The sequence below is a fragment of the Carassius auratus genome, chromosome 23, assembly GCF_003368295.1.
Source record: "Carassius auratus strain Wakin chromosome 23, ASM336829v1, whole genome shotgun sequence".
NCBI lineage: Eukaryota > Metazoa > Chordata > Actinopteri > Cypriniformes > Cyprinidae > Carassius > Carassius auratus.
The window spans coordinates 12,381,190-12,408,078 of NC_039265.1; the positions used below are offsets into that span (position 1 = coordinate 12,381,190).

Here is a 26,889-nt window from a genome sequence, read left to right on the forward strand (position 1 = left end):
TAACTATATATTGTTATATAAATGTATAATCCATAAGATATTTATAATTAATATTATTTTTCTAATATAATTATTTATAGTTTATTATAATTTTATATTATTAAATAAATTTATAATTTTTTTATCATTTATATAATTATATTATATAATTACAATAATAAAGTTTTCCTTCAGGTTTGCAAAATATTTTTATTTTTATTTTTTTTAATGTTTTTTTTTTTCCGATTGTCCCGTTGTTAGATTAGTAACATTCCAGTGTCTGTTCCTGTCGAAATCCATTGTGAGTCAGGTCAAGCACTGTTTGTGTGAGGTGCTGTCTATGTAGTATTTTCACAATGAGATTCCCTTTCAGAATATTTAGGAGTTTCCTGGGTTTTGGGACAATGGCCACTTTCACTAACTCTTACGATTGTCCTGGCTGATGTATAGATCTGTATGCATGTGTGTATGTCGAGGGTGGATGCACTATAAACATACCACACACACACACACACACACACTTTCACCTGAGAGAGGAGGCCTGACTGTAGGTCTGATGTCTGTATAGATAGGATCCTAGTTGACCACAAGAGAGCCGAAGCGTAGAGATCATAGTATGCTGCTCAACATTATTTATCATTCATAACAAGGCTATCCGGCTGCTTCGACCTCACTTTACCTGGCTCTCCAGTGGATTTAGTCCAAGACAATGCCTTACTTTACCAACTATCAGTTTAAAGTCCATGTTATACGAACCCATTTGGTTGTAGTCCACCACAAAAAGCATGGATTTTGAAGAGCTCTCAGCGTTTTTTTTTTAAATCAGGTGTCTTCAAACGTTGGGCCTCGTTCATGCAACATTAGTTAAATAGTCTCTCAACCATTTGACATATTTACACAGTCGACTGGTTCGTAAAACCATGTTTTTGGAAGGTTCTATGTAAATTGTTACACAAATGCACCAATTTGCATGCATGTCCAAAAATGTGCTTCCACTCAACACAATGCATTTGTGTAAATCATTGTCTTGATTTACGCATCCCAGCGATTTCCCCCCATTCCAGAAGTTTTTGTCGCGCTGCTCTCTTGTGGTCATGAGCTGTAAATACCACTCTTAGTGTTTCTGTACATATGTCTAATGGAAAGAATAGGCTAATACAGTTAATCAGCTGAAAACAAGCTTGGGAGAAATATGCAAATCTGATATTTTCATATATTTTGGTCTCTGTTTCTCTCTCGGATCACATAATAAGCTTTTATGACCGCATCTATCCCTAATGCTCTTAGGTGCGAATTCCGCATCAAAATTCATTGTTTATAAATGATTATCATGGCTTAGTTTTGTACGGATTCTGAGACATCAAACAGGTTATATTTTTATTTCTGTAAATGGACGAGACATCTCAACCAGACTGCTGCTGAGCTGCATTAGCTGTTTCCACGTTCGCAAACTCAACTCAAAACTGGTGCTTTAGTTTCGTTTTTGCTACAACCGCTGCCTCAAACCAGCCAATCTCACACACACACACACACAGTCCGTTCAAAGGACTCAACGAAGCTTTAACATTACCGCAGGTGAAACAGGAAGAGGGGCTCGTCCAGACGTTGGCTGCTAACGACAAAAAACCTGACGTTGCCCCGTTTATCTCAGCTTGAAGGATCTTCGAGAGTTGGATGAACGGCGTCCTTCAATGGCGAAAGCTAAACTGGATTGCAGATACATGTATATACCAGTTACGATAAGCTTCGGTTGGATTATGCTAGTTTTGCTAGCACTAAGAGCATTGGATGATCAGTCGTTGAGTGTTTTCGCACCTGGGAACTCCCCTTTTTCACCATCAGATCTAGGATTGCTTGCATCCAATCAACAAGGGAATATAAACCAACAACCTCTTTGTGCCGCTCTGGATTTTCGTCACCTCAACCAAGCTACAAGAGAAAGGACCTCCAACTGCGAGAGTCCCACCAGTTTTGGGTTTGCTTCATTGGGTGCCAACGGATGGACGTTATGAATGGAAAAACAGTGTCCGTTGATCAGTATTTTCATGAGGGTAGATGCATACACTGCAAAAAAAAAAAAAAAGATACTTCCTTTTGTATTTTTGTCTTGTTTCTAGTGTAAATATCTAAAGATTCTTGAAACCTACAAAAATTTGGATGATATTTTCAGAAAACGACAAAATATATTGTCAAGTAAAAGCATCCTGATTCTAAAATTTTAATATTGTTATTCTAGAAAACAAGACGAAAAAAATACAAAGCAAAAGCTTTTTTTTTTGCAGTGTGTAGTGGACTGTCTATGCACTTTGGATCAGTTCTTAACCTTTGCATCCACGGGGATCATGAAGAGTTCGTTCTTCTCTGTTGGATGTGCTTGGCTTGAATTGAAGGCGACAGACCAATCTAACGCTTCAGTTGTCTGCGGAGCTCTAGGTTGGTTTTGTGCCGAACAGCTAGACTTGAGAAACCCATGGCTCGCGCTGCACTTTTCCTCCGAGAAGCTGTCGATTTCTGTGAGCCACGTGGGTTTCTTGAGTCGAGCTGAAGGATATTTATGTTCATGTATGAACACAGAAGCGGGTCAACGAATCGTTGGTGACTGTCTGAATGCTGATTGTTTAATAAGGACAACACAAACCACCAGGTGCCGTTGTTAACCAAAATGAACTACCTCTCTCATTCATACACACATGTAATCATCACATCATTTCAATGTTTGTTGTTTTCAGTTTTTTTTTTTTTTTGGTTTCAAGAAACACTAAATCTTCTAATTGTTAATTCCTCTCTGACTCAAAATGCTGGACTGTTTACCTCAAAACGTCTCCATAAGCCTGCAGCTTAAACAGTGCTTTACTGCCTGTCCGGTGGCCAAAAGCCCATTTCTTGATGTGCTATGTTATCTCTGTTATGCTAACAACATGGCGGCCGTGTGGACAGAAAGTTGGCACACCTCCCCAAGACACACGTTGAGCGTTTCCAATTGAAACGCTTGCATGTTGTCGCGGGGTGATGTTCCCGCTAGTCTGACCGCTAGAATCCGTCAGTATTCACTCTTTCTCATGCAGAATGTCAAAGCATTGACAACCAAGCTAGCTAATCCCAAAGTGCACTCAATAAGCTAGTGTAAAGTATTGTTTTACAGTGCTATCATGGACGCTGTCGTTTAGCATCGGAAAACTGTGTATCTCTACATGATCGAGCATCGCAGGTGTTCACTTTGCATGTGTATTAAAGTTTGCATCTGTATAAGTAACTGCTCACAGCTCTGCCTCTGGTGCCCTCCAGCTGCTCTCTTCAGCCTTTTCTTGCCTATTTCTCTGCATCTCTTTGTCCCAATGGTCTGGCAAGATTGGTTAAACATGAGGGAACTTCCCTCACATTATTATTATTATTGTTATTATTATTATTACTATTAATGAAGACAACAATAACAATAGTGATGATGATAATAATAATAATAAGTTTTATTGTTAATAAAAATGCACTATAATAATAGTAATCATTATTATTGTAAATACTTTATTGAAAATAATATTGTTTATAATAGTAAAATATTATTTAATAGTGCTGCTATTATTTTGTTGTTATAATTTTAAACAACAATAATAAATATTATTTTAAATAATGCTAGCATATTATTTATTAATAAATGCTTGTATTATTGTTCACAATATTAATATTAATTATAATAATAATAGTAATAATGCTACTTTTATTATTATAATTACTTTTTAACAGGCATAAAAGCATTTATCTTTTAAATAAATAATAATAATAGCTATTCATTATTTAATAATAGTTAATGATCTGATATTATTATTATTATAATTTATTCCATTCAGTTGCATTTTGTCTAGATGTTTATGAACATATTCCTGACAAACATTGCTCTTAATTTCATTTAAACGAGGCCTGTTATGTCGGATGTTGACTCGGGCCCGCCATTTGGACACGCCCCTCTATCATCGTCTCTGTTTTCTCCCTCATCTTTAGCTCATCTAAAGCTCACCTTTATCCACTAAACCCTGTCATTCTGCCATCTCTCCATCCATTTTCCCCTGAACTACACACAAAGGTACAGATTCGCCACCAGCTGTTACTTTACAGACAGAAACACTTAGTAATTTCTTCAGCGTAGAAGTCGTCTAATGTTGTGTGTGTTTTCTTTTTTTTGAGTGACGGAGAGACCGATGATTACTGCTAAATGTTAAGACACTATTTGAAGCGGATTCTTCACGCTAAGCTCAGTTAAAGACCTCTGTGTGCCTACACCCCAAAGCCTTATTTTGGGATTGTGTCAGGGTTCGTGCGTTAGTCTCAATGCAGTTCAATGTAAGGTTCATTGGCGAGATCGAGGCTCACAGTCGGACTGAATGCATGTTGGATCAGCACGTGTCTGATCGGAAACTACATATGAATCTCAGGCCAGAAAAACACTTTCCTGAAGTATGGATTCTTGGGTGGGAATTGAATTTGTCCGTTGGGAATCGATTGGATTGTTGTCATGTGCAAAGAAAGGGGAAGTTGTTTTGATTCACGATTACGAGGGCACGGCCATTCTTCAAAAAAAATAAAGACGTGACCATGGATCACGAAAGCGGTCTTAAGTATCACTAATATATTTGTAGAAATAGCTAACATTAATATTGTATGGGTCAAAATTATCCATTTTTCTTTTATGCCAAAAATCATTAGGATATTAAGTAAAGATCATGTTCCATGAAGATATTTTGTAAATCTTCTACTGTAAATATATCAAAACTTAATGTTTGATTAGTAATATGCATTGCTAAGAATTCATCTGAACAACTTTAAAGATGATTTTCTCCATATGTAGATTTTTGTGCTCCCTCAGATTCCAGATTTCCAAATAGTTGCATCTCAGACAAATATTGTCCTTCGAACAAACCACACATCAATGGAGAGATCATTTATTTGCTTTGTATAAATCTCAGTCTCAAAAAATGTCACATTTTGTGGTCCAGGGTCATAAAATAATACTGACATTAGCATAAACCTCAGGACTCAAGGGGGGCGATAGTTTCCTCCAAATGCATCATTTGTGTGATTGTTATTCAGCAACTGAATAATAATCACGGATCTGATCTGAAAATTGGTTGAAGAAGACGACATGACTGATTTGGTTTCCCGTTCTGGAGATTGTTTGACTGAATCTGTTCGGTCTGACTGTGATCCTCGACTCTCAGAATAAACCCACGGGGAAATCTGGATGGTTCTTAGCGATCCAAACACGTTTGTTTGTCTCAGAGAACGCTCCTGGAATCAGGTGCCTTATTTTCCATATTTACCAACATTTACGCAGTCTTGTTTTACTGCGAGGTAAATTATGCATTTCTCTCAAACATGGGTTTTTTGGAAAGATTCAGATTCAAAGAAATGGTACATCACTGGTTTCAAGTTAATAATTGCTTGGTTGCAGGCGTCTCCAAGAAATGAAGGGTAATTAATGGATTCATTGATTGGAAGAGTGATTTTTTGGGGGGTTTGTCCAAGTTTTCTCTTTAGAAAAGCCATGTTTACTCGCTCTCGTTCCAAACTTGTTTGATTTTCTTCTGTGAAACTCAAAATGAGATGTTAACCGAAGCTTGTGGACGGTTATTTATCCTGCCAAGCGCTAAATTGGAAATATGGCGCGCGAGTCCACTGGTTTTATATGATTTGATGGTTTTACGATGCTTTTGTTTGTCCTTCTTGGGAATTGGAAGTATAAATCACAGTCCACTTGCTTTTTGTGGAAAGGAGAAACTTAGACGTTCTGCCTCAAATTCCCCGTTGGGTTTCATGGAAGAATGAAAGTAATGCACGTCTGGAACGAGAAGATATGCAGCTTTTTTTGGGGAGGTGAACTATTCCTAAATTGGTGCAATTCTGCGGGTTCTGGAAACCAGAAGAAATGCATTAAATTTGTTGAATGTGGGCATAAAAGAAGCTCTGAACTTTCCAAACACCCTTGGAAATCTTGGACAAATCTGCTCGGTGGTGATGAATCACGGTTTGGATCTCTTTAAAACCCATCGAGACTTTCCTAATCACAGAAAGCGATCATGTCACCAACACACCTCACATGGTTTTTATTTTTCTAGAGAAACCTAAAAAAAGCTCAAGACACTTAATGTACAACTTGCTTTAACCTTGTCTCATTTGTGTTGGTCTCTCTTTCCCTTCGAATGTCCGTTACACATTTATTTTGTGCATTGTATGTCTATGTAGTAAATGAGAAAATCACAAATAAACAGCTGTATATAGTGATGCATAACCTGTGACTGTGTGTGAGTACAGCCTTAAACGCCAAATTCTGAAGGCTTTTAATCAAGGGTTTGTTCATATTTAACTTGCCACATTTGGTCTTTTATTCCTAGAAACGTGGTAAAAAAAATGTTTACAATTCTCAATGCAATGCATGCAGAAAGACCAGAGCAGTTTATTTCCAGAAGATGATGACCGCATCAAAGCTGCAGAACTAAAGGCTGGTAAAGTGTGTTAACATTAATACACGACTACACATGAGTCTAGTATTAATAAATGCATTCACATATATTGAGTTCTGTTGAGTGTGTTCACAGACTGAATAAAAGTGTTGATGGTCACTGGGATAACGGTACACTTAGGTCTACAGTATAAATCTAATCGCAGTTTTAGTGAAAATAACAATAAAATGTTGCAATGAGAAAATATTGCACCAAATTAAAAATTCAGATGTTGTAAAAAAATATACTATAATAAAGCTGTAATACTCTAAACCTTAATATAAAAATGTAATGTTATATTTTAAAAAAAGTAAAAAAAAAAATATTTTTAATTTCAGTGTTCCGATCAATATTTTTATGTTTTTATGCACAATAGTAACCTTAGGATGTGATAAATAGTTTATAAAAGCTGGGCTATGATATCTATACATTTTTATGACTGCAAATATGTTATTTCAGAACACATATTATCCCACAATTGTGACCGAACATAAAACAATTTTTTTTTCACACACTTTAAAATAATAATAATAATAAAAATCTGGAATATTTCATAGGGTTGCTAATGACAAATCATTTGGATATTTTCATGTCTTGGAAAATAATTTGGGATTGAACGTGTTATGGATTTGTTTAAATGAATTGAAATACTTTTAAATAACGCTTTAAAGTAATTCAAAGAAGTATAAATAAATCCCTGCTTTATAATTATGATCTTTTTTACATTAAATAGCGAAGTGCAGTCAAACTATTAATCACGGTTAATTGCATATAATAAAGTAATATGTGTGTGTGTCAGTTAAAGGCAGTGTATAAGCACATATTCGTGGATCTGTAACATTTCCACAGAAAAGTGAATCGCGTTAAAAAATTCACACAGAACCGATTCGAGGCTTTGAATCAATTGAACCGATCGCTTCGCGAAATGATTCAGTGTTTCGAAGCGGCGACTCCAGAACGGTGTAAGTGCAACGAAACTCCGCCAGAGATGCGTAAAAACAGCTCTCACAAGCACTTTGAAATATTTAATCAAATGTGTAAATATTAAAAGCAATCAACACATCTTATCTAACGCTAGTCGGATGTGAAGTGTGAGTGTAACTGTGCCGTTCATCCCGCGCAGCAGAGGGCGCTGCGGAGCGCTGAGGTGTGCAGGATAGCGGAAGTGCTCTGCTAATGCTAGCTGCTGCTGCTGTTGTTGTGTCCCATTGCTGATGCGAATCATGGAGTAAAGTTCTCCTGATTAAAACCGTCATACCTCGTTAAATTCACCGTGGAGACTAGATATTTAAGAGCTGGAGCTCATGGCTGGGCGCAGAGTCCAAGCATGAAGAGAAAAACATCACGACAGAAACACAACAGACTACAGCTCTCAGCGGTGACCCAGATCAAAACACACACACAAAGTTATATTAAACCTCTCACCTTACAAACATTTGGTTATATTGTATGAATAAACAATATATTTTATTTCAGATGCTCCAGAGAAACCAAACATTAACTTCAACAAAACCTGCCAGAGTACAAATATCGAATCAGCAATCAAAACCAATGAAAACGAGACATCGCACATGGAAACTTATTGGTTGATATTGAACCGCACGTGGAACATTACATTTACATTCATTTAGCAGACGCTTTTATCCAAAGCGACTTACAGATGAAGACAGTGGAAGCAATCAAAAACAGCAATGAAATATAAGTGCTATAACAAGTCTCAGTTAGGTTAACACAGTACACGTAGCATGGGATTTTAAATAATATAATAAATACAAAGAAAATCGAATAAGAGCAAGCTGTGATAGAGGTCTTTACACACACACACACACACACACACACACACACACACATATATATATATATATATATATTTATAATATACATATACACACACATATATATATACATTCACACATACGTAAAAGTGTCTTTGTGCTTCTTTGGGATGAACAATCAAGCAACGTTCACTTGCAGAACGCAAGCTTCTAGAGACATCAGTCTGAAGTAATGAATTTAGGTAAATGGGTGCAGAGCCAGTGGTAGTTTTGTAGGAAAACATCAATGCCTTGAATTTTATGCGAGCAGCTACTGGAAGCCAGTGAAATTGAAACATAGAGGTGTGACGTGTATTCTTTTGGCTCATTAAAAATTAATTTTGAGTTGTTTAGCATGATCTGAAAGAAAGGGCTTGATCTTCTTGATGTTGAATAAAGCAAATCTGCAGGATCGGACAGTTTTAGCAATGTGGTCTGAGAAAGTCAGCTGATCATCAATCATAACATGGAATAAATTCACTGACGTTCAATCAAGATGAGCCGAGGTGTATGCGATCCCGCTCCGACTAAAATGATTCGCCAACCTCCTCCAAACTTCCAAACGGACTCAAATGATTCGCGAACCAGCTACGAACTCCCAAACTGACTCAAATGATTCACGCTTTGAACTCCCGAACTGATTCAAATGATTCGCGAACCCACTCCGAACTCCCGAAATGACTCCAATGATTCGCGACCCCGCTCCGAACTCCCGAACTGACTCAAATGATTCTCGCTCCCCAAACTGACTCAAATGATTCTCGCTCCCCAAACTGACTCAAATGATTCGCGATCCCGCTCCGAGCTCCCGAACTGATCCAAATGATTCGCGCTCCCCAAACAGACTCCAATGATTCGCGATCCCGCTCCGAGCTCCCGAACTGATCCAAATGATTCGCGCTCCCCAAACTGACTCAAATGATTCGCGATCCCGCTCCGAACTTCCGAACAGACTCCAATGATTCGCGATCCCGCTCCGAGCTCCCGAACTGACTCAAATGATTAGCGATCCCGCTCTGAACTCCCGAACTGATTAAAACTAATAACGCGTTACTGCCCAACACTGGTTAACATACATGGAAAAATAAACCACTGTTAAAAATGTGTGTGTTTTCTGCATGAGTGTGTGTAATGTGCACATTATAGATCAAAATGTCAAGCATTGTCAAGTTTTTACATTATTTTACTCATTAATTGAATAAAATAGAAAATCTTGAGGGAAGCAGCGGGGAATTAATCTTTATTAGTCAGGTTTTGTCTTCACAACTAAACCACTCTATTCCCAGAGAAAGACAGAACTGGAAACTTAAATAAAATGTGTTTCTTGAGCTGAGATTGATTCAGAGAATTTTCTATTTCATATATATATATATGTGTGTGTGTGTGTGTGTGTGTGTGTACATGTATATATTATACTTAAAGAGCTCATTAATTAAACACAATTTGGAACTCGTGTCCACAATTTTTTTTTTGTGTTGTGTCATTAGTTGTCTTAATTTGATTAATAATTATTACACAAATAGTATTTTAAAATTACATTTCAATCTTTTTTTATTTTACTCTTTATTTATTCTTCTTTTTTGTCTATTCTGTATTATTCCACCCTTGATATTACATATTATTCTTGCTATTATTAACCTATTGTTGTTCAGTTATTTATTATGGTATTATTCATATTATACATATAATGTTATGCTGTTATAAATCTATTATATCACGTGCCGGTATGTTATTGTACTTTTGTACTCGCTTTTCATATTATTCACTTTATTTTGCAGTTCTAATACATATACTTTTTAATATAACATAACACTTTTACTATATTTCTGCTGTGCACTTTATCAGTGCATTTTTTTTTACTGGATCCATAGCCTCGTCAGTTACATGTTATTATTTGTTGTGGAGTTCATCTGTAGGCTATAGTGCAATCAAAATGTAAAGCAGACTACAAGTGTGTCACTTTTTGATTTGTATTTATTTACTTGTTTTATGAAATTTTCTCAACGATAGTAAATTATTAGTGTTTAAAGATATTATTTAGATTTTATCCCAGTATTTCAAAGGGAATGAGCTGTGTTCTGACCTGAGACACAAGAAAGAGAGAAACAGAAAGAACAATGTTGGGATTGAACACAGAGAAAGCAATAAAACAACTACATATCATGTAATGTACATTCAAATTACATTACATGAATATGTCACAGTTATACTAAATTAACAGATTTGTAAACCGAAAAAAATCAACAAGTGAGACAAATGTGAGCTTTCAATTAATAATTTTCCAAACCTAACTAAATAACTGGAGGCAATGTTTTTTTTAACTGCACGTAGATCACAAACCTCTGAAATCGGTTGATAAATGTGAACGTTATGGTGTTTTTATTCAGTAAAAACCGCAGCTCCCCCGTTTTCTTTCATTTGTTTTAAGGCAGTCTTGCCCTCACTAACATGGCGGCTCAAAGCGGCCAATGAGGCGTCTAGGTATTTATATGTCTATGGTTTATGCCAAGAGCAAAGAAAAAGAAATTGAAGATAAGAGTATTTGGCTATTCGCGAACCCACGGGACGCATTCTAAGCACAAACACGCTTACTTTAAGCGTAGAGGAGAGATTCGCGATTGCACTGAACACGTTTTATGTGCAGTCCCACTCTCTGAGCGAGCCCAGAGAAAATTCTTACAAGAGCAACGTGTATCTGAGAGCGCGCGAGGAGAGAGATTCAGGCTCGCGCTTTATATGAATGTACTTTCGCGCTACAATTATGCGCTCTCGACATTTGACAGGCAAATAAAGTAAAAAAATTAAAATTTAAAGTTTAAAATTCTCTTTTTTCTGTTTTTTCTCGTTTAGTTTAATACACTTTGCTACATTTGCAGTCAGTTCATACTAAAATAATGGAAATGAAAAGAAACATTTTATTGTACACAAAGTAACGTTCAACATGTCTTGACTTTTGTTCCATTTTGTGTTGTACACCCGTTATTTAATATAACGTTTGTACGCATTTGTGCGTGATTTAATGGCGCGCACGCGTGTCAGTTCGTCTCGGACACGTCAATGTGCACGAAGACGTAATGACGTCATCCGGGTTGCCAAGTGCTTTCAGAGTCCTCTGAATTCGCCTTTGTTTATCACCCATTAGACACAAGGTAAATAATTTTTTAAACAATAATAGTAAAAACAACAACAAAAACAATGATTTGCATTGTCACACTTTATGAATAAATATTTTATGGCACAGGTAGGCATAAAGATTTTTCCTATTGTATAATGATTTTTTAAAAACTTTTTTTTTGTTGTTCTTAATGTGTGTATATATATATATATATATATATATATATATATATATATATATTGTATGTTGTGGAGAGTTTTGTTTATATTAACTGTTCTAAAACATTTCATGGTTATTATAGTTCAATAAAACGACTTAAATATAAACGCTTTATTTCAAGGGAACATTTCTTATTTTCATTCATAAAATAAGAAAATTGTAGCTTCTTGTACTAAAATAACTCAAATAAAATTAATTAATGACAAAAACAACAAAAATGACTAAAACTTGAGAAATCAAAACGGGGGGAAAAATAAATTATAAAAAAATAATAATAATTATAATGGTGCTGTCAAACGATTAATCACGATTAATTGCATCAAAAATACATGTTTTTGTTTACATAATGTATGTGGGTGTACTGTGCATATTTATAATGCATAAATGTAAAATATATGCTGTTTATATATGAGAAAATACATTATATAAATATAAATATATACATGCAAATATTTTCAAAATATATACTGTATGTGCGCGCGCATAATACAATACAATCATATATTATATAAACAAAAACTTATTTTGGATGTGATTAGTTGTGATTAATCATTTGACGTCTGTGATTTTAATTTGACTAAAAATGGTCAGAGGAGGATGTTTATTTTAAATATTACATATATTTTGATATTTTGTTTATGCTGTTGTTGCTTTCCTCTGTGTGATGGGATTTTATTTATTATTATTTCGGATTATTTTATTTTATATTTTTATATTATTAGTATTTCTTTTTTGACTTTGTTTAATTTCGCTTTATTTTATTTATATTTATTTGATGACTTTGTTTAATGTCGGTTTATTTAATTTTATAATTGTATTTATTTGATGACTGTGTTTAATGTTGGTTTATTTAATTATATATTCTATTTGTATTTATTTAATTATTTGATGACTTTGTTTAATGTCGGTTTATTTTGTTTTATGTTTGTATTTTTTTGTTGATTGTGTCGTTGTTCGTCTGAGGAGGGATATTTCCCGCCGGATCTGGCTTCCCGCGCTCAGTCCGCGGTGGGAGCTAATGGAGGCGCGATGTCTCCGTTTCCCGACGAGGTGGATGTTTTTACCGGGCCTCACTGGCGCATGAAGCACTTGGTGGGGCTCTACAGCGAGAAGGTTAGAGTCTGATCCGTTAATCTGTTATTTTACCCACTGAGGGAGTTTTTAAAGTCTGTAAAAGGTGTGTTTGAGGAGCGCTAATCGTTAGCAAGACGGCTAATACACCGACATCAGAGTTTAATGTGTATGTCTGACAACCGTCTGATCTCAGATCAGCACAAACTCTTTATTTCATCGTTATTTATACATATTATGCACAGTTTAGCACATTCGTATCCATAGACAGAAGCTATGAGAGTTTAATAAGAATCTCTGATCTCAGATCGGTTCAAAACACGTTATCAAATGCCATATAATCATCATAACTCGCATACGGTTGCATTTAAAGCCCATTTCTGATCTCAGATCTTTAAAACAAGTGTTTTGTATTGACTAGCACGAATATAAACACTCCAAACTCCTCGTAACCCACGTGACACGCGGAACTACGCAGTGTCTGAAAGTGTTGCGTGTCGAAATATACTGAAATCTTTCTTTTCGATCGATTTATTGATTTACTGACACAATATGAACCTTGTAATCTGTGTATTAATATGTAACACAGATGTGAAATACGCCACATTCAGTCTGTGTGGTCTACAAATATAATTTTTTCGAGATTGAAGCACTTTAAATGTAGTTTATGCTCTGCAGATGAATATGTACGACATTGAACAAGTTTTGCATGGAGTGTGTGTAGCTTTGAAACCTGCACTGAGACACACACACACATCCTGATTATGTAAGATGACTCCACACACACACACACACACACAGCTGCAGTGTTGACTGTCTCTGAACTCATGACTGAGTGTAATATAACACTAATGCTCCTCTGATAGCAGTGTAACGATCAACGCTGATCTTCTCAATCGTTTAGATGCTACACACACACACACACACACACACACGATCAGGGACCGCCGTCCTACAAACACAGACGTTTTCATGTGTCTAAAAAAAAATGCATCAGGTTCACAGTCCTGAGTCTGTACGGCTCACTGGATCCTGTTTTCTCTGAGACGGATGAGAGATGCTTCATTGCTGTGTTTGGTGTGTTCCTCTCCTCCACAGCTGTCCAACACTAACTTCTCCAACATCAGGGACTTGCGCTCGTTCCTGCAGTCGCTCCTGGCCACGTTTCAGGAGTTCAAGATGCACGAGCAGATCGAGAACGAGTGCATCATGGAGCTGCTGCAGGAGCGCAGTCAGACCGTGTATCACGTGCACGCAGATAACAAGCTCTCGGAGATGCTGTCGCTGTTCGAGAAGGGGCTGCGCGGCGTCAAGGTGTGTGTGTGTGTGTGTGTGTGTGTGTGTGTGTTAGTTCAGTGGTCAGACCTTGTTTACGCACTTCTCACTGTTTATGTGAAACCTGGAGCACGAAGCCAGTCATTTAAACTGATAAACAAGCTCTCCATTGATGTGTGGTTTGTTCGGAGGACAATATTTGTCTGAGACACAACTATTAGAAAATCTGGAATCTGAGGAATCTAAATATTGAGAAAATCATCTTTAAAGTTGTTCAGATGAAGTTCTGAGCAATGCATATTACTAATCAAAAAGTTTTCATATATTTACTGTAGGAATTTTTTACAAAATATCTTCATGGAACATGATCTTTACTTAATATCCTAATGATTTTTAGCATAAAATAAAAAATGTATGATTTTGAGCCATACAGTGTATTTTTTAGAGTTGTTCCGATTCCGATACTAGTATCGGAAATATCTCCGATACCACAACAAATTCTGGCATCGGCATCGGCGAGTACATGAACCCATATACCGATCCGATACCATTTTCTTAAAAAAGACCTAGTTATGACCGCAAGCTTTGCCTAACCGCTGCACGGTTCTTCTTCGCTGCTCAAAATGCATTACAAACACAGGAAGTTGTGCTGTGTTGCCACAAGCAACCCCTGTTTAGAGCAGCGAAGAAGAAATGAAAACGCGTTAGCAGCCCTTATCTATATATGACTGGATCACTCATCACATTCTAAACTGCCAACAGACAGTGAAGCCGCTACTATATTATAGATCAGTGGTTAGCAGTATGTCTCTGTAGTACCGGTAGTTACAGACTCTCGAGTATATTCAGTACCGGCAGCTGCGTTCAGTCGCTTCCGTGTAAGTCAAAGCGCAGGGCTCCAGACAGTAGCCGAATATATACTAGTGTCTGTGAATATTAAACTGCAAAATACTATTTAAATATTACTCCCGCAAAATCTACATCTCTGTGGGTGACTGGCACAGATGCGCGAGAGCTCGCTGTTTTGTAGTCTCTGCTGTGTGTCATGAGGACACGAACGCATAAACCGTCACTTCATGAGAATTTACCGTTTCATTTGAGAATACTGTCATATCATAAACACAGACACTCAAAGATCTTCATGGCAGCCCATTCAAATAAATGTTTGGTTTACATGAGTAAATTGACAATATATAAAGCTACTGTTGTAGCCTACAGTAATAATAATACATCTCTATAATAATAATAATTATGCCTAGATGGTTGCTTGTTTTTTACTTGTTTTTTACTTGTTAGAGATTATCTGATTAATAGATCTTTTTTTATATTCCTAGACTTATTTGTTGCAGTTTTTTTATACAGTTATATTGTAAAACTTAAATACCTTTTTTAGTTTGCGGTGTTAGATTTTTGGCTGCATTTGAAGTTCTTTTTTGCATAAGAAAATAAATAATACTGTCAAATTCATGTTAGATAATAAAAATACTGTAATAAATACAGTAGTTCACCATGTATTTGTTCATGTTTTATTGAGGGATCTGTCTGAAGCACACCATAAAAAAATTCTAGCAATTTACACAGGGCTAGTAGTATATACAGCTGTATATACAGATATACACCCAGGTATCGGATCAGTACTCGGTATCGGCCGATACCCTGAGCCCAGGTATCGGAATCGGTATCGGGAAGAGAAAAAGGGTATCGGAACATCTCTAGTATTTTTGTCTATTTCTATAAATATACCCCAGAGACTTCAGACTGCTTTTGTGCTCCAGGCTCTTGTATTATAGTTAGTTAAAGCTAAATCCATAAAAAAAAAAAAAAAAAACGGTTACTTGAAATAGAATAAAGTATAAAAGAAAACGTGGCAAGGAAATAATTCTCCTTGTCATTAGATTATGGTATAATAAAATAAACTAAAGCTGACATAAATATGTACAAAAACTACATTAGATGTATTTAGGAAATATATATTTTTGTCAATTGTTTTTTTTTTTAATGTAGTTAATTTTTATTTATTTATCTATTTTTACTTGTTTTATTTTGGCCAAGGTTATTGATTTTTTAAATATGTTTTTTAGTCATTTTAAAAATGCATTGTAATCTATTTATTCAGTTTATTAGTAGTTAGTTAATTTAACCTGCTGTACTAAAATAGCAAACTTAAAGTATGTATATAAAAAAAGATATTTAAAAAAAATCAATTGTCCATTTAAAAAAAAATAATTTTATGTAGTTTTTATCTTTTAATTATCCATTGTATTTATTTAATCCATTTATCCAATTAGTTATATTTAATGTTTTATTCTTTATCTTTATTTTTTTCTGGTTTGTATTTTTATTTTCAAATATAAACATATTTAAACAAATATTGTATTCAATTATTATTATTTAATTTAGTTCTTTATTTATTTAGGATTTATTTGTATTTTCTGTTTTTATTTGTTGGTTTAAATCGAGCTTTTATTGATTTAGTGTATGTTTTTTTAATTTTAATTGATTTAGTTCTATTCAGTTCGCTAGATGTTTAATTCTTTATGTATATTAATCTAATTTTTATTTTGTTTACTATACAACTATTTAAAAAAATAACAAACAAAAAAAATACTAAAACACTAAAATTAAATTTTAAAATAAAATGAAAGATATAAAAATAAAAACTCATGCAGTATTTCAAAGACTTGATAATGCTAAAATAACACATTAATAAAAAATAAGGCAGAAACACAAAGTTTAGTCATTTCTTTTAAATGGCCAAAGAAAAGCTTAAAAAATAATAATGGATAAACATATAAATTATTATAAGAAACTATATTATGTATATTTTAAGTTGGGCGACAAGATAAAATGCTGTAATTTATTATTACTATTTTGTAATTAATTAAAAGGCCAAACTTGCCCAATTTTGGGAATTTTCCACTGGGTTATTTACAGGGCATTGGGAAATCCTGCTCTGAGTTCCTGTCCGGAAATGTTAAGAGTGAAGAGATCGAGTGTCTGTGAACATCAGCGTAGAATAAGAGCAGATCTCATCAGGGCTGTGTGTCTGGTTTATTCAGTAATGAGTGTGTTTCAGAGCGAGTACGAGCAGCTGAACTACACACAGCAGCTGAAGGAGAGACTGGAGGCCTTCACACAGGACTTCCTTCCTCACATGAAGGAGGAAGAGGAGGTGAGACTGAGATACACACACACACACACACACACACACACACACACAGCAGCTCTGCTCTCATTAACATCACTGCTTCACACGCGCTCACACACACAACACTACCTACATCGCTCAGTTATATCAGCTGGTCAGGATTTATTTTTGTTTTGTTTGGATTTTTATTTTATTTTTATTTTTTTAATTTTATTTTTTTGTTTTATTTGTTTGGATTTTTATTTATTTGAATTTTTTGTTGTTATGTTTCGATTCTCATTTATTTAATTTCTTTATTTTATTTGTTTTTTATTTTTTATTTGTTTGGATTTTCAATAATTAAATTTTTTGTTATTTGTTTAGATTTTTATTTTTTGTTTTATTTGTTTCGATTTTCATTTATTTTTTATTTTTTTATTTATTTGTTTGGATTTTTATTTTTTTCATTATTTTGTTCTTTAATTTTAAAGTATCTCCTGAGATTCAATTAATAATGCTTCATAGGTCTTTATATGATTCTGTAAGCTGAATCCTTGTTTATTTATTTATTTTTTAAATAATATTTGCTATATACTATAATACTAAAGGCATATCCTACAATTCTGTTAGCTTTGTCACTATGAATTTATTTTATATTAAAAGCAATCAATTATTAATTAATTCATTAAATTTTCAGCAAAAATAAGGAGCCTTTTATTACAAATATATTAATCATGTTTGTATTTAATACCAGAGAGAAGTGTTCTATTTTAATTGTTTTAATTTTTAATTATTTCTAAAATATACACCAGGTTTCCAAAGTTTGGGTCGGCAACATTTTGTTTTTATTGTCTCTCTCCTGCTGACAAAGATTGCATTTATTTGATCAAAAATAAACTGAAAATCTCAAATATTATTAAAATTGAAACCATCTGTTTTCTATGTGAATATCTATTAAACCACTATTTATTTCTGTGATCAAAGCTGAATTTACAGCATCATTACTCCAGACTTGGTGCATTTGAGTAGTGTATATATATATTTTTTTTTTGTTCAAATAAATATCGTTTGCACATTACTGTTGTTGTTGAAGTACATTTTGCATGCCTCCCAAGTGCTTTACTGTTAAATGTGCATTACCAAGAAATAAACGTAATACTATTAAGAAGTGCAAAGCAGAAGTGTTTTATGATGAAATGATGGTAGTTTTTCCTGTGTTCTTGCGCCAGTGTTGGACAGGAGCCTGCAGTGGTGTGTGTGTCTGACGCGTGTGTGTGTGTGTGTGTGTCAGGTGTACCAGCCCATGCTGATGGAGTACTTCTCGTACGAGGAGCTGAAGGCGATCAAGCGTCAGGTGATGCTCCAGCACTGGAGCTCCGCTGCAGATCTGCTGAAGGACCTGAACCTCTGGAGTCACGCCGAGGAGCTGCACAAGGTCTTCAAGTACTCCCACCACGAGAAGAGCGAGGACGGTGAGCGCAGAAGCATCCTCTGTGAGCGATGACAGACAGTAGATCCTGCTCTTACTCCGTCAGCTCCGTCACACAATCACAAACATCCACCAGATATCAGGATATTATAGTCTTTATTATAATAACACTTCTGCTGTGTATTTGGAGAGAAGCGTCTGCAAATAACTAAATGTATAATAACAATCATTTGTATTATTTATTTTAATAATTCTATATAATTTTTTTATATAGACTTATAGTAATTATTTGTAGTGTTTGGTAACGTTTCTTATTTTGTTGAATATTTTATTTAGTAAAACAACAACACTAATAATTATAATAATAGCTAGTGTTATTATTATTAGTAGTAGTGTTGTTATTCTCTGGTAGTGACTGTTATTGTGTGATCACAAAATATTTAATACAGATAAATGCATGTTTCTAAAAGAAATGATTAGATATAATGACAATTTCAGTTTTGACAAGGATCATAATTATGGTTTTTACCATAATTGTGCAGTAAAACTAGAAATAATAATAATAATAATAATAAAAACATGCCACTTTGTATAAAAAATTTTTTTATTTGTAATTAAATATTATATATTATTTAATAATAAAAGTATATTTTATAATATTGGAATTATTAAAACAGGTGTCTGTGTATATGTATATGTTTTTTTTTTAATACATTTTTTTTTAAGAAAACTTAGAAATGACATTTTCTTTCCCTAAATCCCGCGGTCCTAACATCAGTGGTCCTCACTGTGACACATGTTTGTCTGAATATAAGTGTCTCTGGAGCACAGAAGCAGTCTCGAGTCTCTGGGGTGTATTTGTATACATTTTATGGGTCATAATTGTGAATGTTTCTTTTATGTCAAAAATCATTAGGATATTAAGTACAGATCATGTTCCAGTAAATCTCCTACTGTAAATATATCAAAACTCAATGTTTGATTAGTAATATGCATTGCAAAGAACTTAATTTGAACAACTTTAAAGATGATTTCCTCAATATTCAGATGTTTGTTGCTCCCTCAGTTTCCAGCTGTTGTAATATTGTCCTCCTCACACACCAGACCTCAGTAAATCTGAGTCTCCTGCCTGGTTTAGTGCTCCAGGGTCAGAGTTGGTCCTGCTGTGCTGTTACTGATGGGATGTTTGAGTTCCTCTCTGATTTCTCAATGTGTTTCACACTGAAGTAAGTCTGAATTCCCCTGGTGTGATCTGTGCTGTGTGTTGTGTTCCTCAGAGCGGGGCGGCGGGCGAGCGTCTGCGTCTGCGTCGGTGTCCGTGCTGCCGCAGGAACTGCTGCTGCGCATCTTCAGGCTCCTGGGACCCGAGGATCTGTGTCGCTGCGCTCAGGTGTGCAGCGTCTGGTCTCAGGTGGTGAAGACCGGATCCCTGTGGAGACATCTGTACCCCGTCCGCTGGGCTCGAGGTGCGTTACACCTGTCTGCTCCATCACTGAACACCAGGAGCGCAGACAAGATCTGATCTGATCTATACACCGCACAGTGAGAGCCAGAGGAGCGCAGCATACTTCAGCTCATTATTTTAAGCTAATTTATATATTTATTTATTCAAATACATAAAATACCTGATAAACGTATTTTAAAAAAAGTTTATTAGATGCACAACGCTTTTGAAGTCAGGGAGTCATTGATATTAAATATTATACATTTATTCAAATATATGTATAAACTTTAAAATGCATAATTAAATTTATATTTCTTAATTTTTTAAATCGCATAACACTTTTTATGTAGTTATTTTGTAAGAACTTTAATATTATGTTCTATTGATTTGTGATATATTAATTTTGTTGTGATCATTGTATTTTCAACTTTTATTTTTTGGCATGAAATGATACAGCATTTTAAAAAAGTCTGTGATTTTTAATAATTTTGATCTCAGTGTTTAGCAAAATTATTGTAATTAAATGCATCATTATTCAGAAATAAGACCAGTAACCTGATAATAAATAAATAAACAGAAGATAAATATTGTAAATTTCAGTTTTGTCACTTTGTCGCCCTCTTGTGACCACACCTGGATCTGTTAGTTATTTAGAGCAGTGTTTCCTAAACATATTACACAATTGGAAAGTTAATAAAAACAACTATAACAAATACTTTCAGAATTCTAAAACTTTAATGAATTGAATACATTGTCACATTTACATTTAGTAATTTAGCAGACGATTTTAACAAAAAGAGCAATATGCAAGTGCTCTAAGACGTCTCAATCAGCTTATTTTATTATATAATGAATAAAAAGAAAACTGATAAAATAAAAGAATACATCAAGTTACTGTAAGAGGACTTTTGTTTTGCTTTTGATAATTGTATAATAGATGTAAACAAATACATATAATACAAAAAAGATTAGGAAAGCTAGTTTATTTTTTTATTTTTTTTAGAAAACAAGGAGTTTGAAAATAAATGGAGTGCAAGTCTAAAAAGTTTTTTATTTATTTTTTATTATCATTTTTTTTAAGAATAGTAAGTGCTAGATATATAGCCTAGGCTCAAATAAATATAATGCGAGTTGTTTAACATTCTCAATCCAGTTTAAATGAGAAAGATGATGTTGCATTATGGGATGCATGTGATCTGTGTGCAGGGGATTATTACTGCGGTCCCCCGGGCGACTCGGACCAGGAGCCGGACGAGGATTGGGTGAAGAGTCTGCAGGACGAGGGACGAGCCTATCAGGAGTGGGACGAGGACGCAGACGTGGATGAATCAGGTGAGTCTCAGAGCTTTCCTTCCCATGATCCTCTGGGGCCGCAGCTCATCCGTGTGTTCCTCTGTGTGTGTGTTCAGAGACGGCGGAGGAGGACGAGTCTCCAGACATCCGTGCGGTTCAGAGAGAGAAGAGGCTGCTGGACGGGATGATCCAGACCCTGCTGCCCTCCGTCGGTCGCTCCGTGCGCTCGCTCAGTCTGGCCTACAGCTCCACCGTCTCCAGTAAGATGGTGTGTACCTCTGATGTCAGACCGCGGGGTCATGAGGTCACCAGGAACAACACCCAACGGGGCACGCCTCGTTTGTTCAGCGTGCACTTCTGACATTTCCTAAACACAAACCTTTTCATGAATCCGAAAGTGTACCAGCAATTTACACACGCATTGTTCTGCTTGTTTCATGAGTGTTTTTTATATTTATTTGTTAAATTATTATAAAGGTGTAATCTGTGAGCTAACGTGATGGTGATATTTCATTGTTTTTGTAGGAGAACTTTAACTGTTAACCATATTTACTAGTCCTTTTAAATGTTATACTTTATTATTACATGTAGTTTATAGATGTTTTTTTATTCCCAAAAAAAGGTTTAATTTGTGACCTGCAATCTAATCTAATCATCATTATTATTATAAAATAATATATTACTTATATTTTATGTCTAGGAACTATTACACTATTATGAAACCTTTTTGAAAGATAACGGACTATTAAGCATATTTTCCCGCTTTTATTTTTTTATTATTTTTTATTATTATTTATTAATAGAATGAATTAATACTTAATCTCTGAATTATATAATATAATTATTAAATTAAATGTTATATTCTATTACTGTATTTTTAGGAAATATCGTTATTATATTGTTTTTGTAAAATAGCTGAATTAAGGATATTTCCTGCTTTTATTATTTTTTTAATTATATTTTTTATTACTATAATGAATTAATACTTTTTAAAAACATTTTATATGTGAATTATATAATTTATTTATTACATTTTTATATTCTATTATATGTATTCTTCTACTATATTTTTAGGAAATATAGATATTATATTGTGTTTTTGTAAATTATTATTATTATTAAATGTAATTCTTATATATTATACTGGATTAATTATATTGTTATATTTTTCTGAAACTTCAGTGAACTATTTAAAGTTATTTTCATTTGAAAAGACGTGTGTGTGTGTGTGTGTGTATAGATATGTATTATTATTATTTATGTATTCCTAGATGCTGTAATGCCATTTAAATAAATAGGTAGATAAATGCCCTGATTTGTCGTTCCAGGTGCGACAGATCCTCAGTTTGTGCCCAAACCTGACTCACCTGGATCTCACGCAGACGGACGTCTCCGACTCGGCCTTCGACAGGTCGGCTCTTCTTCTGATTTATTATTTTCATGTGTATTTGTTAGAATGGCTCCCTGACTTTATCGAACCCATTTGTGTAAAAGATGCTTTAAAATATGAGACACCCATAACATTTCCAGAGTAACCTTCCCAACACTGTTCATTTGAAATCATGAATATTAAAACTTTCCGTTTTTTTTCCCCAGCTGGGCGGAGTTCGGTGTGTGTCGTACTCTGGAGCGGCTGGATCTTTCGGGATGCGATAAAATCACGGACCGCACACTGAAGATCCTGTCGCTGGGATTGGGCGACTTGACATCGCCCAGCCCGGATCGTAGAGCCAAGCTGCTGAAAGCCCCGCCTTCTCCCATCAGATTCCAGGACGAGTGTTTCCTCCCACCAATGGGACGCAGTTGCCAGGATCTCATTTTCAAGCGGAGACCTGGTGGGCGTGGCTCCGGCTGTGGCCCCGCCCACATCTGGGTTCTCGACCCGGCAAAACTCGCTGACATCGAGGATGCGGCCGATTGGAGAAGACGAGGGGGTGTGTCAGTACAGGAAAATGGGCGTGGCTGCATTTTAGAGCCAAAGGGAGGTGGCGATTCATGCTGCTGTGGGAGGAGCCAGAGGCGGAGCTTCAGGACTGGTATTAGCTCCTCCCCCTGGCGGTACGGCTCTATGGGCGAGGCCCTCTGTGGTCACTCGACCTGCTGCACGTCTGACACGGCGCTCTGGACTATGAGAGAAGTGCACTGTGACCTCCAGGCCACCGGGGGCAGTGTTGAGTTTCGGACTAAATGCTCGTTTGAGGGTGAACCTTGCCCTGAGCGTCACAACAGGACTGACCAATCAGGAGCCTATCGAGCACTCCGGTTCCTCAGCCTGTCTGGATGCTATCAGATCACAGATCTCGGCCTGAGGTACGAAATAAGTGCTCTCTCGTAAGTGATTTCTCATCATAATGCCACAGATTCAGGAGTCAGTGGAAATACCGGAGAAATGTCTTGATTCTTTAAACAAATCGGATACGTCAGAGAACGCAAATATGCTATTAAATGTGTTCCTTTATAAAGTTATATTAAATGTGATCAAGACGGTGTCTGAAGGTGTGTGTGTGTTGCAGGTGTCTGTCTCAGCGTGGAGGACTTCCTCTTCTGCTGCATCTCAATCTGTCCGGCTGTCTGCTCATCACGGGGGCGGGGCTGCAGGAGCTGGTGTCCGTTTGCCCCTCCCTCAACATCGAGCACTTTTACTACTGCGATAACATCAACGGTAACACACACTCACACAACACACAACACACAATGTCCAAACTGAGCTGCTGGCTTTCTGACAACCTAGGAATATTAATGATGAGTAACACCTTAACTTAAGGACCAGATTCTCATTATTAACTAGTTGCTTATTGGCATGCATATTACTAGTATATAACTTAATTATTAGTATTTATGAAGCATATGTTAATATTATTCTGCATGACAATATTTTAGATCCTTTAATCCTACTCTTAAAAAAAACTCTTAATTTTCGGGTTTTTAATAGTAAGGTAGTTAAAGCAGAAGTTGCAGTTTATAGTTAATAGTAAAAGTTAGAAAGTGACCAGGTAATGTTTTATTAAAAAAAAAAAAATTGTAAAATTTTTTATTTTAATATAAATTTTTTAGATTACTATATTAATATAGTAACATTTTTCATTGAGCATTTTTTTATTTCAAAGAAGTCAAAATCAAAGTTTTACTTACTAAAATGGCAAAATCTGAGATACTATTAATATAATAATATAATATTTTAAGTCTTTTTTTTTTAAATATGAGTGCGCGAGAATATGTATGCATGTATGTATATGTATGTGTGTGTGTATATATATACTCTTAAAATCCCTAATATTTATTCTTAAATGTGCTTGGCTGACAAAAACATTTGTGAATCCTTGTTACATGAATGTAATTAATGTATGAAACGGTCTGCTGAATGTAAATGACTGTAATGCACACAAATCCACATATGAAGTCCCAAGTATGACGGGATCTTGGTAAGTAAAGGGTGGGTTGTTATGAACTCTGTCTTTGCATTGCATGGGAGTTTATTGCTGAGTTGCATTTTATTATCTAGATGTAGCATGTTTTCTGTTTATTCCTGTGTCCACGACCCTCCACTCCAGCTCTAGATGTATGCTTTATTTCTGGGTTGATTCCAGCGCATGAATTGAAAGCTAAACATGACTGTCTCTGGTTCTGCAGGTCCTCATGCTGATACGGCCAGCGGGTGTCAGAATCTGCAGTGCGGCTTCAGGGCTTGCTGTCGATCCGGAGAGTGATGCTCTTTTCTCTGTGTCTATCTCTCTTTAACCCCGCGTCCCCCTCTCATCCCTCATCCATGTGCACTTTAATCGGGAAATTGGTTCAAGATGCTCTTCGACGCGATTTGATTTCCCTCGAACCAAAAAACGCTTCAAATAAAGTGAAATTGGGCATTGTAAACCAATCAACTTCATTGCAATTTCTGAGAGGTATTGTGAAGGAACTGAATGATGTATATTTGTAAATATTTCAATGGTCCACAGGCTCCTTTCCAGTCACATGGGATGAATTGAGTGCTTCACGATGTTATTGTGTAGGGTTTAGAGTCTCTAACGCCTCCGTCTCAAGCTCAAATCTGACTTTACTGAACCGTTACTTTAGGTTTGATGTTAAAATCACCTGCTTCGGTTCCCCTACTCTGGACTTAAGAGTGTGTGAATGGGAAAATAAGCCTGAGTTCATAAGCTCATTGAGAAAACAACCAGACGCTGTGTTATTGTGTTCATAACCTGATGAATGATTGGATGTTCGACAGATTTTAGTTGCAGATATTCTCTTCAGCTCCATTGAGCGAAACCTCATCTGTGACTAAATATCTGGCAAGCATGTCAAACTAGGAGCGCTTTCCCAGACTTCAGGCGTTGGTTTGTGAACTGTAGTAAGTCCTGGGTATATTATACTCACTAATTCTCCACTCATTCTTCAGAATTATTATTTTTTTGTAGATGCTGCATGATCTGTTTCTTTTGGGCTCTCCGCTGACCATTAAAAGCACCTTGAGATAACGTTTGTCTGTGTTGAAGTGTTTATTGAGCTTGGGGTTGTCTTACTTCCACCACGCGAGTCAGGGATGAACTCAAACCTGTGCAACAAGTTTGAAAATGTGTGAATAAAAGAGCCGCTCTTCGATTCGTCTCCTGTTCTGTGGGATGAGAACTTCAAGAATTAAATTCCCGTTAATGAAACCTTTAAAGTTTTGAACCGTGTTTGAAAAGCAACCCCCTTATTTGTAATGTGTAACGATGTCAGTACCTTTAAAAAATAAAATAAAATAAAATAATCCATTTAACATCAAGCTACCAAATAAATAAATAAAAATATTGTACTACCAGATTACATTTATTTTGCACTACTAATGATGTCATTTCCCCTCAAGATTTATTTAAAGAAAACATTTTTATTCTTTACGATTCAAGATGCAAATTTCCACCTTAATTATTTAGGACTGCTGGTGCCTCACTTTCCAATTTGGAGACATTTTCTTCTCCTTACGGCTGTTCTTATGCGTCTTTGTTTTCTACAAGTTTTATTTTTCTCGGGTCTGTCCACTGCTTGCGGTGATCCGGCTTCTTGCAGCTCACAGAGGGCCGTGTTTGGGTCCAGACTCGAGGGAACCAGAACTGATGGGAAATGAGAAACAAGGGGAAAATACAAACCCAAGTAAAGCCCAGCTTTACCCCAACACCAGTCTATGCAGACATACTTGGGTCTTCACAACTCGGTAAGTTGTCTTAGTATGCAAAACAGAACTTAATGTGAATTAATTATCCTTCGGTAACAAAACCAGTACTAAGGCTAAACATCTTTAGGGATTGGGATTTTCATGTTGTACCTTTTGACTTCATACTGAAGTTTGGCAATGGTTTAAAAAAAGACTTGCCCTGTATAAAGTCCTCCCTTGTCTTGGGTTCTCGTGGCAGGAGGATCTTTCTGCAAAATAACTACAAAATTTTGTAAATCCCAAGTGTTCTGTGGAGTACTCCAGAGTCCATTAGGCAGGGGTCTCCAAACTCGGCCCTGGGTCTAGAGTGTCTGGTAAGACCTTGTGGGTTCAGGTGTGTTTAATTAGGGGTGTAGGTAAACTGTACAGGACACCGGCCTCCCAGGGGTAAGTTTGGAGACCCCTTTCCTAAAGCAAGACCCTCAGGCCTTCGAAGCCTGCAGT

The 26,889-nt window shown here is 35.7% G+C and overlaps 3 protein-coding genes across 3 annotated transcripts in view; 2 read left to right on the forward strand and 1 right to left on the reverse strand.

Annotated features, from left to right (window-relative positions):
- Positions 1-14,218, forward strand: part of LOC113041353 (vitamin D3 receptor A) — a 43,506-nt gene extending 29,288 nt beyond the window's left edge. Inside the window, exon 10 of the transcript XR_003275384.1 lies at positions 14,001-14,218. The gene's annotated coding sequence lies outside the window, so the exon portion shown is untranslated. The remainder of the gene's footprint in view (positions 1-14,000) is intronic.
- Positions 12,571-25,729, forward strand: LOC113041349 (F-box/LRR-repeat protein 5-like). Its single transcript, XM_026199820.1, has 11 exons — positions 12,571-12,728; positions 13,785-14,000; positions 17,038-17,133; positions 18,380-18,560; positions 19,795-19,983; positions 21,168-21,293; positions 21,371-21,522; positions 22,583-22,665; positions 22,851-23,564; positions 23,768-23,916; positions 24,885-25,729. Exons 1-11 carry the CDS (start codon positions 12,645-12,647, stop codon positions 24,959-24,961), a joined length of 2,067 nt encoding a protein of 688 aa, XP_026055605.1. The 5' UTR covers positions 12,571-12,644; the 3' UTR covers positions 24,962-25,729.
- Positions 25,730-25,864: 135 nt separating this feature from the next.
- The window catches only part of ftr92 (finTRIM family, member 92), a 43,039-nt gene continuing 42,014 nt past the window's right edge, over positions 25,865-26,889 (reverse strand). Inside the window, exons 6-8 of the mRNA XM_026199824.1 lie at positions 26,613-26,659; positions 26,557-26,575; positions 25,865-26,344 (exon numbers count right to left, since the gene is read on the reverse strand). Of these exons, the coding sequence (XP_026055609.1) occupies positions 26,302-26,344; positions 26,557-26,575; positions 26,613-26,659 (109 nt within the window). The 3' untranslated portion in view covers positions 25,865-26,301. The remainder of the gene's footprint in view (positions 26,345-26,556; positions 26,576-26,612; positions 26,660-26,889) is intronic.

What these genes read in the sequence shown, in the direction of transcription:
- LOC113041349 (XM_026199820.1), top strand. Translation starts at nt 12,645, where the DNA reads ATGTCTCCGTTTCCCGACGAGGTGGATGTTTTTACCGGGCCTCACTGG. An exon ending in ACATGAAGGAGGAAGAGGAG is followed by an intron (nt 17,134 to 18,379) that starts GTGAGACTGAGA and finishes TGTGTGTGTCAG; the next exon opens with GTGTACCAGCCCATGCTGAT. An exon ending in CCACCGTCTCCAGTAAGATG is followed by an intron (nt 21,523 to 22,582) that starts GTGTGTACCTCT and finishes TTGTCGTTCCAG; the next exon opens with GTGCGACAGATCCTCAGTTT.